Below are 16,745 nucleotides of genomic sequence, written 5' to 3' on the forward strand. Positions count from 1 at the left end.
AAGGTTTATAGATTTTTTTGTGATCATCTCCAACGCACTTGCCAGGTAAGGTGTGTTATATTTTTTTAGGGGCTTTATGCCTTTATTTGACAGGACAGTCGAAGATGGTGACAGGAAGCGAATGGGACAGAGAGACAGGGGAGGATCGGGAAATGCCACCGGCCCGACTCGAACCGGGGTCCCCGGGGTTGGGCATGCAAGCCCAAATGTGGGGGGCTTAGGAAAAAAATGGCATTTTGTAAGGTCTCCTACAGAGCATGAATATGAATGAAGAAGAGTACAGTATTATGGGCGGGTCATGCCAGGCTACTTAGGTTGAAGTACTACTTTTGTTTTTGGGAAGTGCAGCCCAGAACAGTTTTTTTGTTCCAAAAGTTTGGAGGCAGTGTCTTTAATAGTTCCAAAAGTTTGGAGGCAGTGTCTTTAATAGTTCCAAAAGTTTGGAGGTAGTGTCAATAATTTTTCCGAAAGTTAAGGTACCGTCAGCAGTGTGATTTATTTCTATTCCCCGTTTCACCACCAGGGGGAGTTCCTGAACTACGACTTCCTGATTGGCGTGAACCAAGGCGAGGGCCTGAAGTTTGTGGACGATGGCGGCTCAGAGAGCGAGGAGGGAATCACGGCTGCCGCATTCGACTACACCATTTCCAACTTTGTCGACAATCTTTACGGATACCCAGAGGGTGAGGATAACTTTTTCCCATATACGTACTCACATCAACAATCAGACACAGAAACTCACACAGAAAGTGCACACGCACTACACACTTCTTTTTGTGCACCTACACTAATATATGCCTGTGAACACAGAAAGAAAGTGCATACGCCAATACACGCACTCACATACACATACACACACACTCATACACAGGGCCGCTGACAGCTTTAGCTGGGCCCGGGACAAAGTCATCTGAAAGGACCCCCAACCCAATACATACCAATGTAATGGGGACCCAATTCTGGGCCCCCTATCCTCATGGGCCCAGGACAACATACCCGTTTGTCCCCCCTGTCGGCAGGCCTGCACACACACACACACACACACACACACACACACACACACACACACACACACACACACACACACACACACACACACACACACACACACACACCTTGAAGTGCCAATACTCTCTAAGTTTAACCTGAAGGAACACTCCGCTGCAGCATTCAGCCCCGGCATCAAGGGAGAAAAAGAACATAACAGCTCAGAACAAGCTATTGCCAACTCTTCAACCAATCAATCAAAAGCTTTTTGCTTTTGGAGCGTAGAAAAGGGATAAGTGATGTAATTTGATTGGCCGTTGGGAGCACTGAAATTTTAACAGCCTTTCACCACCCAAATCATCTTGAATCACTGAAAGGGAAAAAAAGAAGAAAAAAAGATGGGCTGAAGTGGCTTGGAGGGCAAAATGGTGCGTGCGTGCGTGCGTGCGTGCGTGCGTGCGTGCGTGCGTGCGTGCGTGCGTGCGTGCGTGCGTGCGTGCGTGCGTGCGTGCGTGCGTGCGTGCGTGCGTGCGTGCGTGGGAGCGTGTGTGTCTGTGTGATCGTGCGTGCGTGCCGACTATGGGTAGGTCGCTCAAGATTTGGACAGATTGACAAGATTCAATTACTGTGCAATTTGGAATGTAAAACCAAACTCCAAAAGGCCTTGAACATGCATGACGAGACAGCACTTAAAGCCCCCAAGCACTCATTACGCTATTAGCCTTCGTGGGGTCACTGGAAGGGGGGGGGGTAAGGGTGCAGGCAATGGCCTCTTCAGATTTGAGTGGTGCAAGACAGCCCACTCATGTCCACAGCTAGCCTGGTCCTGACCATCCCATAATACTACCATTTACTAATAATACTAATTTTTACTAATTTCATATTCATGGTCTGGGGGTTGTGTGATCTGAAGCGATTGCAGGAAGCAGGAAGTTTGCACTCAGTTATGGTTTGGAATGATTGGACAGCTCTCACCCAATCACAGACAGTTACTCAACAACAACAACAACATAGCACAGACCAATGGCTCTGGTGCAGACGTTTAAGTCATCGTCACAAGCGTCCTCCCCCTTGCGCCCCCACGTGGGGTGCTTATTCGCTTATTGGCTGTTTTCTTGGGAGGATTGGCCGGCAAGATCCTGCCGCTGAAATCGCTCCCCAGAAAACAATCCCCAGACTAGTACGGAGCCAAGTCTCTTGGCGAAAGTACGTAGGATGGCGCGCGAGGCTAGTCCACAGCTAGATTGGAACCAAAAAATGGCCCAGGCATAGCCCTTTAATATAGATGGGGTCGCTGGTGATCCTACCCCCACTGTTTCATAAAAGACCTGAACTACATCACAATAAAATTACCAAGACATTACCAAGAGTCTTAAAGGTGCACTGTGTAATATTTTAGTGGTTTATTTCCAGAATCCATGCTGCCCATTCAGATATGTTACGTTTTCCACTAATACTTAACACTACCATCAAATTCTAAGTATTCATTATGACTGGAAAAATTGCACTTTTCAAACATGAAAAAGGGGGAGCTTCTCCATGGTCCGCCACTTTGAATTTCCAGAAATAGACATTTAAACTTACAAAACTTACTATACTTTGGTCACACTTGTAAGTATTACTTTAGCATTTAAGCCTTTGTAAAGCCTTAGTAAATATTCATAGAAATATTAAACATGGCAGTAGGCAGCATATTTTCAATGAGCAGCAAAGTTGCAATGGCTACTCTGGCCATCATCCTACACAGTGCACCTTTAAGTACCAGAGTGACTCTGCATGAAAGGGTTACTGATTGACAGTATGACACATTTAAGATTCACAACCACTTCACCCAAGCAAAAGCTCTAAGCAATAAACACCTCTCTAAATCCAAACCAGTGGAATTCAAAAGTAACGTAAATTCATTGTCGAATTGGATTTTTTTTTCATGAATTAGCCGGCCTGAGAGAATGACACATTTTCAGATTCACATCTGCTTCACCCAAGCAACCGCTCTACGCATTCACCCCTCCTCTACCTCCAAAAACACACGTTGCCGTTGACAAGGGAGTGCATTATGTATTGTCCCGAACAAGGCGAGTCAAAACACTCTTAGGCTCGGTGAATATTTCATATTCAATCTGCTCTGAGTTCAACAACAGACATCCCCACCCCCCACCCCTTTGTCTGGTGCCAGCTTCCCTTAACAACACTTTCAGACGTCGATGTCAGAGGCGGTAGCAGAGAGTAACACAGACAGAGATTTCCTGTTGCTTCTTGCTAGTTTGGATTACAGTGAAACGGGCAAACGACAAAGAGGCATAAATGATAAATGTATAAATGTGGGTTCGGCCAGTTTACTAGGCTAATAACTCAACACTTTAGATTTTCTTTTACTTAAGACATGTAAAAGTTTTATCTTTTACCTGACATGTTTCGACGGTATACTTCATCAGAGGGTCAATGGGATGTTGATGTGTGACGTGCTTTAAAATCAGCTGATGTTATGTTAAGTCAAAATCTAAAGACTCAAAATAATGGTAAAAAACTGTAGCCTGTTGTAATACTTGGCAAGTTAGCCTAGTTAGCTTAAAAACAAAGCACAGTGTGGTACCTATTTAGCAAATGCTATTCAGTTAGTGTCAGTTAGAAGGCCTAGCAATGCATAGCGTATAGCCAGTTAGCGGCAAGCAGTGCTCTCTTCTCCGCTCCGCTCCTCTGCTTTTTGAATGGACTCTGAGAATAGCAGAGAGAGGTGCCAGTTCTCTCACGTATACACATACACCCTTGGCTTGCATGCAGTTCCCACTCCATACGACTCTGTCTGTCTGTCTGTCTCGCACCGGCTGCCCTGTCGAAATGCAATTTACCTCCATCACCAAGGGCAATTCGTCTCACATTAGGAGTGCATTTAAAATTGGCAAATGGGCAGCGACATATCGTCTCACACTTCCCAGTGAAATGAGAAAGAAAGGGGAGGGAAAAAAAGAGGAAAGAAAAGAAAGTCATGGACGCTGGCAGCTTCTCAACAATGGAGAATTAACCTGAGCTAAAGTGCACTGTGAATACCTAATAAGGTTGCACAGAATCACTTCTGTCGTCCTCCCTCCCAGAATCTTGGCACGTAGTCATCTCTTCCCCTCCTTCCTTACTTGGACTGAGACAGGCTACAGTGTGGCACTTTCTTCATCTCGACACTAGAGGACAGTGGCAAACTTTGTGGATGCTAATTTTCACATATTAGAATACAATGCAAATACAAAAAAGGAGAAGGGAATGCTTCACTATCCCGGTCCAGACCATCCCATAATACTACCATTTCATTTCGTATTCATGGTCTAGAGGTTGTTTGATCTGACGCTATTGCAGGAAGCGGGAAGGAATTTTTTGGAAAAATCAGGATAAGTTATTGAACAAACATGTCTGTCGTCTATCTTTGGCGATGTTGGACCGATTAACAGACATGTCTGACACAACATCCTACCGTAGGATAGAATTACAACATATGACTGTCAGAACACAGCCCAAATCCTGCCGTTCAATATCGCTCCACAGAAAAGAGGTACCAGACGTAGTACGGAGCCAAGACTCTTGGCGGAAGTATGTAGGATGGTGCGCAAGGCTAATGCCTCACTGGGTCATGAGTCAAAGTTTAGTAGAAACAGGTAATCATTAACGAAGGGCATCCAAATAGCCATATGAAGAGAAAAATCACTTTTGAGGCACTGCTTACTGTGGCCAGAATTTAATAAAGGTCCAACTAGCCGAGTGTGCCGTGGAACATTAGTTAAGTTCCCTCCTGAAGCTTCATACGTAGAGTATCGCTAGCACTGAGCTATCGGACTGGCCCTTTAGCTCAGTGCTATATTGTGCTGTGCCTCCCATGCCCGAACTAGAGCGTTGAGGTGCTGGGTTTGTGCCAAGAGTTAAATTAACTAATGCCCCCAATGACAACTAAGCACCGGTCCCTCTCAACGCCCCCATAGAGCTCCCCAACGCCCCCTGGGGGGCTTCACCACCCCCCTTGAGAAACACTAAGCTAAATGTAATGTAATGTCATGCTACGTAATGTACTGTAAGGGCTGATATGGTGCTCTGTTCCCGTCAATTGAGGGAGTTTTTCTGTGCTCTGTCCTCATACCTGAGGGAAAGGCTTATTGTCTGTCACTCCAGCGGGGGTGAATAGGGTGTGTGTGTGTGCGTGTGTGCGTGTGTGAATGTTTTTGGTCTATATTTGTGTGTGCGCGTGCGTGCGAGTGAGTGAAGGCCTCGTGCTCATCAGCATGTACTTCACACTGTAGAATGCTAGGAGTGTTCCGGAGTGTTCCGCCTGCTGTTTTGCAATCAGGCAAAAGCATGTCGTGCTGGGCACTTCATGGATGTGGCAGCTGTGATCCGTAGCAGCACACAGGACACTGAGCAAGGCTTCACTTCAAATTGCAATGCAACACACACACATTCACACAAACTCATACACATACACATACAGTATGCACACGCACAAACACGCATGCTCGGACAAGCACACACACACACACGCAAACTATATACATGGACTATCTATTTATCTTCCTGCCTATTTGCGTGTCTGTCTGCACTGTTCTATCTATCTATCTATCTATCTATCTATCTATCTATCTATCTATCTATCTATCTATCTATCTATCTATCTATCTATCTATCTATCTATCTATCTATCTATCCGTATACTATATCTCTGCTTTTTTCTCGTGGGTCATCCTTTCTTATAATAAACCCCCCCACTTCTTCCAAGGTAAAGATATCCTCAGGGAGACCATCAAGTTCATGTACACGGACTGGGCGGACCGCGACAACGGCGAGATGCGCCGCAAGACTCTCCTCGCGCTGTTCACCGACCACCAGTGGGTGGCGCCGGCGGTGGCCACCGCCAAGCTGCACGCCGAGTTCCAGTCGCCCGTCTACTTCTACACCTTCTACCACCACTGCCAGACGGAGACGCGGCCCGAGTGGGCGGACGCGGCACACGGCGACGAGATCCCCTACGTCTTCGGCGTGCCCATGGTCGGCGCTACGGACCTGTTCCCATGCAACTTCTCCAAGAACGACGTCATGCTGAGCGCCGTGGTCATGACGTACTGGACCAACTTCGCCAAGACTGGGTGAGTGTGTGTGTGTGTGTGTGTGTGTGTGTGTGTGTGTGTGTGTGTGTGTGTGTGTGTGTGTCATGCTGAGCGCCGTGGTCATGACGTACTGGACCAACTTCGCCAAGACTGGGTGAGTGTGTGCGTGTTTGTGTGAGTGTGTGTGTGTGTGTGTGTGTGTGTGTGGTGGGGGGGGGGGGTGCTGTGCATTGTTATGGGTGCTATCATTGCTTTGTGTGTGTGTGTGTGTGTGTGTGTGTGTGTGTGTGTGTGTGTGTGTGTGTGTGTGTGTGTGTGTGTGTGTGTGTGTGTGTGTGTCATGCTAGGGATGTGGTCATGACTCTTAACTACCGGTATGTTAAAGTGTAGTAGTGATAGTAGTAGTGCACTCGTTGCTACATCCTCGTTAATTTAGGACATAGCATTTAATATTTTATGTGTTAAAATACTTATTTTTAGAATAATGTATTCCTTTTTACTCTAGCGTTAGCGTTGCCCTTAACGGATGTTTTTTTTTTTGGTGTGTTGTTGCTAATGAAGCCAAATAGCAAATGCTACATGCAGTGTAATTTAACGCGACGTAATGCAATGCGTGGATGAAAGTTGCTTCACATATTCCGAAATATCACCCCTGTGTTTCCCCCTTTAATCTGTGCTCGCATACATTTGTGCATTTTTTGCTAGCGTTAGCATTTTTCTACCATTTATATAAGCTGTACTCGCTCGCTAGGTTGTTTGAGAAAGTTCTCAATGAATAATGCATTTGCAGGGAGACTGAGAGCAGTGAATCTTTTCCTCCGTATATTCTCAGTGTGAGCGAGCTTGCTCTGGAGCCTCTAGTGAAACTTTACTGCACACAGGGGCGGATCTAGCCATTTTGGGGCCCTAGGCGAAATATAAACATGGAGCCTTAAAAAATCATTACATACAAATAAAATTCTGTGTTTTGGTGCTATTTTAGTGTTTTGTCTCATATATATCTTTGATTACTTTATGTAAGTGACAGATTAAGATCCAGCCTATTTTTTTGTATGTGTGTTTACCGCTACTGGTGTGACAGTTGGGGCCCCTCTGGAGGACATATCTGATCTGGGCCCTAGGCAATTGCCTAGGTTTATCTGATAGAAAGTCTGCCTCTGACTGCACCGTACCTTGCCTTGCCTTACCTTCCCTTGCTTCATTGGAAAATAGTATTTTTCTCCCACACTCTTTTCGAAAGCAAGGTCAATATGATGAACATACTGTACCTTACCTTAACTATATTGGAAAATATCCTCCTTACTTCTTTTGAAAGCAAAGTCAGAAAAATATACACGTCCACCCATCCCGATACTTGTTCTGTATTTTCAACTGAAAGACTAGGACTTGTGTTGCATCATGTGGTACTGTATGGGATATTTTTTTAATACTACAGGAATACCTTCTCATTACAGTAAAATTCACACTATTTGATATAGAGTTGGAGCTCCCCTTCAAAGTCTTTCACAGTAGAGATGCTTTATTAATCGCAAAGGAAATAGGGGGAACTTAAAGCAACACTAAGTAATGTTTTATTTGGTAGTTGTAACTAACATAGAACTACAGAGAAACAAGCCCAGTCCTCCTACAGCAAGGGTGCGAGGGCCGTTTGTTGCCCTTGAGGTCGTTTTATCTGGCCCCCAATGTAATGTTATGCAGCTTCACATGAAATATGAAATGTTTTGTAAACGTGGACCTAGAGAAGGTGGGGTCTGTTTTAAAGGTGGCTGCCTTCAATAAATGCCTAAAGTGCAGGGGGAAATCCTGGTTTGTGTTCATAATACGGCCCTCGGATGAATTTGACGTGGCCCTTCAAATGAAAAAGGTTCCTCACCCCTGTCCGACAGTAACTTGCTCCGCCCAATTATAGCTTATAGAGGGTGACGAAGCAAATTCTCCATTGCCCCTATTACAACTTCAACAGCCTGTGAAAGAGTTTCGGGAAAAACATGATTTTAAGGCCTTGAGACTGTTCAGAAGGATCCTACAGTATTAAAACATTCAAAAGAGCTCCATCCATCCATCCCTCCTCGATCTCATATCTCTGTGTTCTTCCCCTGTGTGCCTTTGAGTGTTAGCGTAGCATGGAATCTCCCCTTGAGTGCCTTTGAATGTTAGCATGGGATCAGAATGGATGGATGTCCCCCACAGAGGAGATTGGAGACGGGAGGCACTCAGAGTCACCACTTAACTGGAATACACACGCGCGTGCGCGCACACACGCGCACACACACACGCACGCGCGCACACACACACACACACGCGCACGCACGCACGCACGCACGCACGCACGCACACACACACACGCGCACGCACGCACGCACGCACGCACGCACGCACACACACTGATAAGAATGGAGACAAATATGCATTTCTTAACAACTGCATACATATATGTGTGCATTTATGATGTGTGAAATACAATATACAGAAGTATATTAAGTGCATATGTTACGGGACACCTATAGGCTACATTTTCTTCAGTATCAGTATGTTCAATAGTATTGAATAGTATCGACACTATTATGCTGCTGTACTCTTTCTTCCAGTGCAGTTGTCTGATTGTCTTTTGACTTTTCCTCTCTCTTCTCTTCTGTTCTCTCTCTCTCTCTCTCTCTCTCTCTCTCTCTCTCTCTCTCTCGCTCTCAGGGACCCCAACCTGCCCGTGCCACAGGACACCAAGTTCATCCACACCAAGCCCAACCGTTTCGAGGAGGTGATCTGGACCAAGTTCAACTCCAAGGACAAGCAGTACCTGCACATCGGCCTCAAGCCGCGCATCCGAGACAACTACCGAGCCAACAAGGTGACCCCTTAGCACCACTACATTTATTTTTTGTAGCGTTGTACCTCCACGTGTGTACACTGTGACAAAAAGCATTCTGCAACATTCTAAGGGCCTCCGCACATCGGTTCCGACAATTTTGATTAGCTCCGCAACAATTTCACCATGGCAAAGCATGGATACTCAATCTCAAAATCGAAGTCGCCCCTAATCGGCAACCGACATCCGCGACTGTCCACTGGTGGGCTTGTATTGAAAACAATGGAATTGAACTTTTGCGGAGCAGTGCTCTGCACTTTGGTGGAGCTGATGTGCAGAGGCCCTAAGGGTGTACATAGAACATAGAAGGCATGTTGTTCAACTCACTTCTGTTCTTTTCTACAAAGTATTCTATTCTATTCTATTCTATTCTATTCTGCTAGACTCTAAAGTCAGGCTAGAGCTGGTCCTTCTCACCTCCACATCCTGCACTCTATTCTATTCCACTGTAAACAAGAGCCGATTCTATTCATTTTTGTTGTAATTTAATAAAGTTCAGTGTATTCTATTCCTCTCTCTACTCTACTTACTTAGTTACTTACTAACTTGCATTATACTGAGATGACCCTCCAAAACGACTTACAGTTATTATTTTTCAGGGTACTGGTTACAGTCCCTGGAGCAATGTGGGGTTAGGTGCCTTGCTCAAGGGGCTTCAGGAGGTGTAGGAAGAGGTTTGGTGGGATTCAAACCTACAACCCCCAGATTGAAAACCCAACTCCCTAACCATTGGAGCACGGCTGCTCTTCTCTGCTTCGTGTGCCCTCTATTTTACTTTATACTAGAGCAGTGGTTCTCAACCTTTTTTGAACAAACGCGCCTGAACCTCATCCTAAGCCTCCCAACACCCCTTTGACCTCATCAACCCCGTCAACACTCCCTTAGTATTAAAACAAGTTATATGAACTAATGCCCCCAATGATAACTAAGCACTACCCCCTCTCAACTGTATCCCCCTGTATTCTCAATGCGCCCCCTAGGGCTTCTCACCGCCCCCCCGTTGAGAAACACTACACAAGAGCCTATTCTACTCTATTTTGTTGTTGTGTATTATATGTAATAATCTACTCTACTCTTCTCTACTCTTCTCTACTCTAAGGTGGCCTTCTGGCTAGAGCTCGTGCCCCACCTCCACAGCCTGCATGAGGAAATCATCACCCGCACCACCAAACTGCCGCCGGGCAGCACCCCGTCCTGGTCCCGGCCCGGCACCGGCCCCGGAGGGACCCGGCCCACCCGCCAGCCCTACCCCACCTACCCTCCGGACGACCCGGACAGCTCCGAGCGCCCTCGCATCTCGCCGTTCCCGGACGACACGCGCGACTACTCCACGGAGCTGAGCGTGACGGTGGCGGTGGGCGCCTCGCTGCTCTTCCTCAACATCCTGGCCTTCGCCGCGCTCTACTACAAGCGGGACAAGCGGCACGAGATGCGGCGGCACCGGCTGTCCCCGCAGCGGGGCATGGGGATGGGCATGGGCATGGGCATCGGCGGGCTGGGCGTGGGCATCGGCGGCGGCATCGGCGGCGCCAACGATCTGGCGCACAGTCAGGAGGAGGAGATCATGTCCATGCAGATGAAGCAGGCCGAGCACCTGGACGCCCACCACGACATGGAGCCGCTGCGGCCGCACGACATCCTGCGCCCCGCGTGCCCGCCCGACTACACGCTGGCGCTGCGGCGGGCGCCGGACGACGTGCCCCTGATGACGCCCAACACCATCACCATGATCCCCAGCTCCATCACCGGCATGCAGCCGCTGCACGCGTTCAACACCTTCCCCGCCACCGCCGGCCACAACAACACCTTGCCCCACCCTCACTCCACCACCCGGGTATAGTAGCACCCCCCCCCATGCCCGCTTGATGCCCATTCGCCCCCCCCCCCCCCTTCCCCAGACACACACACACCACGCCCACCCACCCCCCACCCCCCCCACCCCCCCAAGACTACCCACACAAGCCAGCTGGAGTACCCTCCTACTCTCCTCCACCGATTCCTTTTACACTGGTCCCTTTTTCTTGAACCTCCTACGCAAAAGGTATCCCTTTTCTTCTTCTACCACAGGTTGCATTCCCTCCTTGCGTCCCATTTGAAGAGAAAAAAAAACACAAAACAGAAAGAAAACGCAAAACGTGCCCTACACAGTGCCCTCTGCAGTTTAAAACAGGAAAGGACACCTTACTCCTATCCTCTTCACTCTTCTGTGACACTCTTCCGTTTCCTCCTTTTTCTCTGCCTCTCGTTGCCCCCATCCCTCCGTTCGTACCTTGGCTACACCTCATTTATGAACCTTTATCTCACATATCACTATCTCTTCTGAAATACCGTCCTGTGGATCTCTTTGTACCGTCATTCCCACATGCAGCACCACTGAAGGGAAAAAATACATTGATAACAAGGGCAACAGAGCTACCGTACATCACATGCACACGCTAAAAAAATACAAAACGTTTTTCGACCAGCCGATTGACCGACCGACATGTTGTCGTGTAGAATCATGTGCATGTGACTAAAAACACAAAAAAACGCTCTGTTGATCCTCTCATCTCCCATCTCCTCTCTGCTCCTCCTCTCCACTTATGTGGACAAACAGTGCCACCCGATGGCAGCTTAAGGAACTGACTTGAACTGAACTAACGTCACTCGCATGGAAGGGGAGGAGTTTTCATATTTTTGGATTTTTTTTTTCAGATCATCCGTTGCAAATGCTGAAGAAGAACACACACACACACACACACACACACTCACACTCACACACACACACAACACAACATGACTGTGTGTGTGGACATTCACACACACCCATGAATACACACACATACAAACTCTTAAGCGCTGTGTAGACGCAGATTCTGCACCCTACATCTGACAAGGAACCTCTCTATGAGGAGGTGTCTTGTGAGGCGTGTCTCGCACTCTTTCTCTCAAATGGAGGCGGAAGGAGAAAAGAGAAAAAAACAACAACAAAAAAAGAAAAACAAGGGAACTTTTTTCTCTATCGTTCTCTCTTGAGGTGACAGTGACATCTCTCTTCATTTTTTCATAATCCCTCCATTTTTCCCCCTCCATGTTCTCCTCCTCCTTCTTCTTCTCCTCTTTTTTCATGCCAATTCCACTTTTCTATACATCCACCCCTCCCTCCCTCTCTCCCACCCCCATCCCCCCCTCCCTTCTTCCCTTGTTAACCTGTATCTGTAGCACCATACCCGACAACAATCTCCCATAAATTTGAAACTTTGGAGTAGCTTATTTTTTATATACACACAGTATAATATGAACATTTGGAAGAAAAAAAACAAAAAACATTCATATGACTGGATTTAAAATGCTATATATATGTATAGATAGATATATATATGAAAAAAATAGATTGCTTGACATTGTGTTTTTTTGTTTGTTTGTTTGGTTTTTTTTTTTCGGTCAGCAAGCTTGGTGCCAAGATGTGTATTGCAACCCCTATTTTAAATGAGGGTTCCAGAAAGAAGCAGAAGTCAGTTGCATTGGGAACAAAATATTAAATATTTTGTCTTTTTTTTGTTTCTTTCTTATTGCCCACCAGTGCCAAAATCACTTTTAACCGTCATATCTCTCTGTCTCTATTGAGTTGAGTTTTTTGTTTTTCCTTTCTTTTTTTTCATTGAGTTCGCCCAATATCATCTTTCAGATGTTTATGAATATACCGAGAGACACGCTGTTATATGTATACAAAGGTAGACGGAGGCAGTGCGAGTCTAAAAAAAAAAACAAGAATCCTTTTTTTTCTCAGCGGGATCTATGCATGACTTTATTTTTGGAACCTGAAACAAGAGAACGAGAAAAAGAATCCTGACACTGAGTGAAAGGTGTTTGTTTTTTTCATCGCTGTTTATTTTTGTTGTTGTTATTTTTATTTGTGGCTTACTTCTCATCTCCTACTGATCAGTGAGCCGTATATGACTTTACTGTTCTCTGTGGAACTTTACAGACATCAACAGACACACACTCTTGCGCACACACTTATAAAAACACCACACACATTGAGACGCATGCACGCACACATACTGAACGCACACATTCACACACACAGAGGCATATAGGCCCACACTCAGAAACATACATGCACGCACGCGCACACACACACATTCAGGCACACACACACACATACGCATGCATACACACACACACGCACGCACATAGCCACACACACACACACACAAAGGCATATAGATCCACACGAGAAACATACACGGATGAGCAAACACCACGCATGTGTGCGCGCGCGCACACACACACACACACACACACACACACACACACACACACACACACACACACACACACACACACACACACACACACATACACACACACACACACACACACACATCACACATCCCTGTGACTTGATGTGGCAGTGAAGATCTCATCCTTGTGCTGTCGCTGCATCAGCATCACTGAGAGTCACACTCTGGCCTCAAGCCATCCTCCATCATCTCTCTCTCTCTCTCTCTCTCCATCATCTCTCTCTCTCTCTCTCTCTCCATCATCTCTCTCTCTCTATCTCTCACCATCTCTCTCTCTCTCTCTCTCTCTCACCATCTCTCTCTCTCTCACTCACTTTGTCTATATATCTATCTATCTCTCTCCTTCTCTCTCTCTCTCTCTTTCTCTTTCTCTCTCTCTCTCACTCACTGTCTCTATATATCTCTCCTTCTCTCTCCCTTCTCTCTCTCTCTCTCTCTCTCTCTCTCTCTCTCTCTCTCTCTCTCTCTCTCTCTCTCTCTCTCTCTCTCTCTCTCTCTATTCATCACTCTACCTTCTGCTCACTATCTCTATGTCTCTATCTTCCTCTCCCTCTCTGTCGCTATCCATCTCTCCATCTCTCCATCTCTCCGTTTCTCTCCTCAGCCACCCACGTCTTTGCCGTGTGTTGACTCCATGCTGTTCATGGTTTTTTTTTTCTGTCTTTCCTTCTGTCTGTCCTTCACTTATGGCTGTGGGCTGACAGTACAGTTTCATAATGGTGCTATATTATACTTCACATTATGGGCGTGGGACAGGGCCCCCATTGTAGTCCCATACAGTAGATGATAAATGCTAGAATCTTCTAGAATCTGCAGTTGTAGCTGTAGTGTGTGTATGTGTGTGTGTGTGTGTACGTGTGTGCGTGTGTGCACATGCTTGTGCGCATGTGCACATTCTCATGTGTGTGTATGTGGTGTTATAAATGTGTCTGTTATTTGTAAAGGAAGGCCATTCTTGATTGTGTAAAATGTAGGCTTCATTGTACATAGTCAGAGTGATTTGTCCTGGTTTTCCATTCCACATACCCTTAAAATAGCTGTCTTTTTTTCATATCACACACACACACACACACACATTCACACACACACACACACACACACACACACACACACACACACACACACACACACACACACACACACACACACACACACACACACACACTCGTTGGTTCATCAAACAGAATATGCATGCAGAAACATCCGGAGAGATGGGTGTGAGAGAGTGTGCGAGCGTCCGTGTGTGCGTGCGTGCGTGCACGGGAGTGTGTGTGTGTGTGTGCACGGGCGTGTGTGTGTGTGTGTGTGTGTGTGTGTGCGCGTGCTTGCTTAAAAAATAGCTGCTTGTCAGCACTCTCTCCCAGAACCAGCATTAATTACAACACATAGACATAGTGTGGGAGAAAGGGACTGATGCACCAGAGAGAGAGAGAGAGAGAGAGAGAGAGAGAGAGAGATATGCAGAAGAATGAAACATAGGAGGTTCTTGTCATTTCTGAGTTATTTTAATTTTTCTTATTTTCATACCATCTATCTACATATCTGCCTATCTATCGATCAATCTACTGTTTTTGTTCATCTATCTCCATGCGGTCTCATAATTATGACATAGGAGTGAAGCACATTTATAATCAGACTGTTTATTTAATTCTCATTCGGTGGCTTTGATGTAATCCGTTTGGCATGTCAGATGCTAACCAATCAGACGATACGCCTGACTGCCTGTGTTGGCAGACAGACGTCTGCTGGCAGCATTTCTAATGGGGCCTTCTACAGTGTGACCACAAGGTGGCACTAATCCACTCTTTTTTTTCAGAACCCGCTGTGTGAATCTCAATATCTATCCTCCAACTCCAAGGTGAGGGTATAAGGATAGAGGGATGAGGCGAGATCCCTGATTAGCTGAGTACGCTGTACATGGAGCATGATTCCTGTGTCCTCCCTAGAGTCCTTCTTTGATTCCTGGATGGAAGGAGGAGCTAGAAAGTATAGGCACAAGGGCAGACGACGTACAGTAACTGGAGGATAGATATTGATTGAGGAATTATCGTCTGGCGATGAAATCCAACAATTAAAGATTTAGAGAAAATGTAAAAAAAAAAAGGTTTCATGGTGTTACACACACACACACACACACACACACACACACACACACACACACACACACACACACACACACACACACAAACACACACACACACCACTGGATGATTAACAAGTTATACTTTTAATTTTGTCTTTAAATCAGTTTTTTTTTTGCTTGTTTGTTTGTTTTGCTCCAAATGTTTATACATATGTGTTGTAATTTGTGGTATTTTGGGCACAGGGGGACTTAGGGGGCTTCAGCTTAATATCTTTTGTATCTGAAAGTTGAAGGCATGGATTAGGTACCTCTAGCCTACAGAAAAGGGTGACGATGTCTTTGTTTATCAATAGGCACTGGTGGTGTTTATTTTCTCCTATGATTGACACAATGGGAAGAATTGGGGGCGACATTTTTTTGGTGCTTTACACAACAAAGTCTGTGAGGAGAGGTTAGCAACTATGAGGCGATCGTGAGACTTCACTTGTCGGACTGACTATTTTAAAGAGACATTTCAAAAGGAAAATGGCAAGTGAAGTCGTGGGCCTAAACGAGCAGAGTTTCAATGCTCGTCAGCTGACAGATACCATCCAGAGCGCAGTCGGATATATACAGCTATGCCTCGAACAAGTGGATTTAATCGAACTTTATTCAAAAAAATCATTCATGTTTGTGATTGCTGGAGACGAACTAACACTAAGCAACAGAACCATGAACCATGTTACTGTACGTCTGTACGAAACAACGTCACAACAACGTCTACAACAAACAGCGTTATGTCTGCAACGAACATTGTTACGCCTGCAAACAAACAATGTTTATGTCTACAACAAGCGTTACGTCTACAACAACAGAAGAAAGCTTTGTTTTTTTGTTTTTGTTGTTTTGTTTTTGTTTGTCTGTTCTTTTATCGGTCTGTTTTGTACGCTTACACATGTATTAAAGGGGAACTACTGCGGACTGTGGTCAGTAGGGACATTTAATTCCCGCCTGCTAACGGCCTGAAACAGCTTTCTGGTGGACAACACGTGTACGTAAGACAGGAAGAGACAGACGCTGAGGAGGACAACCCAAACTGTACATTTTTAAGTGTAAGAAACAAGACGACAAACAAAACAAAACAAAAAAAATATTTGTAAATATTCAGTTTTCTTGTTTGTTTATTTTTTTTTTTCTCGAGTGAATGAATAACTTACGTTACGTCAACGAGACAACAGGTGCAACTTCTGAAGTGGTTACCCCTAGACCCTTATGACCGTTGTTCTGACTGGCTATGGCCAGTTTGGACTACTTAAAGAACAATGATGTCCTTTTCATGTTAGCTTATTTTTGGTTAGATTACGTAAGGTGGTCGGGGGACATCTGGATGTTCATTTTGTATGGTAACATTGTGAATCCACAAATATGCCATTAACCTAATATGTAGCATCTTGACGTGAAGGTTC

At 45.7% G+C, this 16,745-nt stretch overlaps 1 protein-coding gene across 1 annotated transcript in view; it reads left to right on the top strand.

Moving 5' to 3' along the window:
- Positions 1 to 10,771, top strand: part of nlgn2a (neuroligin 2a) — a 401,365-nt gene extending 390,594 nt beyond the window's left edge. The window contains exons 8-11 of the mRNA XM_063186334.1: positions 524 to 683; positions 5,741 to 6,107; positions 8,757 to 8,913; positions 10,031 to 10,771. Of these exons, the coding sequence (XP_063042404.1) occupies positions 524 to 683; positions 5,741 to 6,107; positions 8,757 to 8,913; positions 10,031 to 10,771 (1,425 nt within the window). The remainder of the gene's footprint in view (positions 1 to 523; positions 684 to 5,740; positions 6,108 to 8,756; positions 8,914 to 10,030) is intronic.
- The last annotated feature ends 5,974 nt before the right edge of the window (positions 10,772 to 16,745 follow it).

This window comes from Engraulis encrasicolus, chromosome 21 (genome assembly GCF_034702125.1).
Source record: "Engraulis encrasicolus isolate BLACKSEA-1 chromosome 21, IST_EnEncr_1.0, whole genome shotgun sequence".
NCBI lineage: Eukaryota > Metazoa > Chordata > Actinopteri > Clupeiformes > Engraulidae > Engraulis > Engraulis encrasicolus.